The sequence below is a fragment of the Frankliniella occidentalis genome, unplaced genomic scaffold (genome assembly GCF_000697945.3).
Source record: "Frankliniella occidentalis isolate FOCC.00 unplaced genomic scaffold, Focc_3.1 Scaffold35, whole genome shotgun sequence".
Taxonomy (NCBI): Eukaryota; Metazoa; Arthropoda; class Insecta; order Thysanoptera; family Thripidae; genus Frankliniella; species Frankliniella occidentalis.
Window position 1 is genome coordinate 1,213,956 of NW_026267165.1, and position 1,673 is coordinate 1,215,628.

Here is a 1,673-nt window from a genome sequence, read left to right on the forward strand (position 1 = left end):
TCGTCACCCCCGATTTTTTTATTTCCCTCGTCACACATGCACACACATACGCGTGCGCTTACAAAGAATAACATTCAAGAAACGACACATATACTAAGCGAGAACACTAATTGGGGGATAGAGGTCTCACCACCACCCGGTGGAGGACGCCAAGCTCTCCTCCCAGGTCCACCAAGGGGTGCCACACAGAGGGGGACAGGGGTGCGGGCCACCCAGAAGACCGTTTCCTTAAGGGAAGGGAAAGACATTTTACTTACTTTTCCTTACCATAAACGAAAGCCATATTTTTAACTTAGGTGACAAAAAAATGTATTTAAGAGAACCAATGTTTTGTCAAATTGAACAAATTTGTTGAGGAAAGACTTTCCTTTCTGTGCAGCGATAATTTTGTAGGTTACGGCTCGTGATTTTGTTCCCAGAAAGATACGGTAGAGCCGGGCATATCATGCAGTGCATGGCATATTCCGCGAAAAGAGCAGCTAAACATTAACTCGAAATTAAAGCGGTATATTGGTTTGCAGCAGACACCAACACACTGCCATTTAACTAGCCAGCACCATGCAACCGGCGCGCCAAAACTGCTATAGAAGCGAACAAAGGCCTTTACCAGGCACTTCCCCATCCCCACTGCAAGGCGCTCGGGTGGTGCTGCCAGGCAAACACAGCACACGTCAGTGGCACGGGTAAACTTTCAACAAACCAACAGCTCGGAACGCAAAGCCCTTCCCCCCTCCAGCCCTGGCGTCGGACCCCCCACCAACACCACGTCTTAACCACGAACGGTCTAATCACAACCAATAAACGCCCCACCGCGTCTGAAGAGGGTAAAAGAGGGAAGTGGGAGGGAGGGAGTGAAGAGAGCCTGTCACGCCGCGATCGCGCGCGTCGCAGAGTAGGTCAGCGCGGTTGCGAACAACACCCCCACCACCCCAACCCCGACCAGCGCCACAACCACAACAACAACAAGACGGATGGCAAGAGCGATGCGCGGGGGCTTCATTTTTCGCCTATAAATATTTTTAATGGCCCCGGCGCCACCTTTCAGCCCGCAGAGACGTCCATTACTTCATCAGGGCCCTAAGTAATCAGTTTAACACTCGCGCTGGCGAAGACAAAAGAGCGCGCGCCAAGAAGAAGAAGACGGCGGAGGCGGGAGTACTCAAACAACAACAACAATTCATCAATTCGTTGGGACGAGATACACGATGAGAGGGGCGAGATAGTGTTCTTTTGTAAAAGGGCTCGGGAGACCGATATGGCTAAATTAATACTGATATCCACAATGCGCAGACTTTGTCCTGATTACCATTCAGACAGCCTCGTTACCGGGATGGAGGGCAGGGGTCCTCGTCAGTCCGGCAGGCCAGGGCCCGACCAGGGCCGGCAGGGGGCCCCACACCGCACCGTCCCGCCCCGACCGTCCAGCCGCCCCCTCGTTACAAGGTCCTCACGGCGCCCAGAGAGATACGGCCTCGTGAGCGAAATTGGGGAGAGAGGAGAAGAGAGGGGGGAAGAGCGGGGCGGAGGGAGGGAGGGACGGGGGGATAGAAGGACGAGGCAGAGGCACACTGGGAAGCAAGGGAACCGCAAGCCGGACAGCTCATTTGTAGGGAGCGGAAGGGAAGGGTCAAGCGGAGCGTCAAGTGAGTGCCACCCTCGGGGCCCGCCCGCGC

General features: G+C 54.6%; 1 protein-coding gene across 1 annotated transcript in view; it reads right to left on the bottom strand.

The window, feature by feature from the left end:
• LOC113212639 (protein turtle) overlaps window positions 1-1,673 on the bottom strand; it is a 197,484-nt gene that overhangs the window by 8,730 nt on the left and 187,081 nt on the right. Inside the window, exon 9 of the mRNA XM_052266043.1 lies at window positions 258-262. Coding sequence (XP_052122003.1) covers window positions 258-262 — 5 coding nt within the window. The remainder of the gene's footprint in view (window positions 1-257; window positions 263-1,673) is intronic.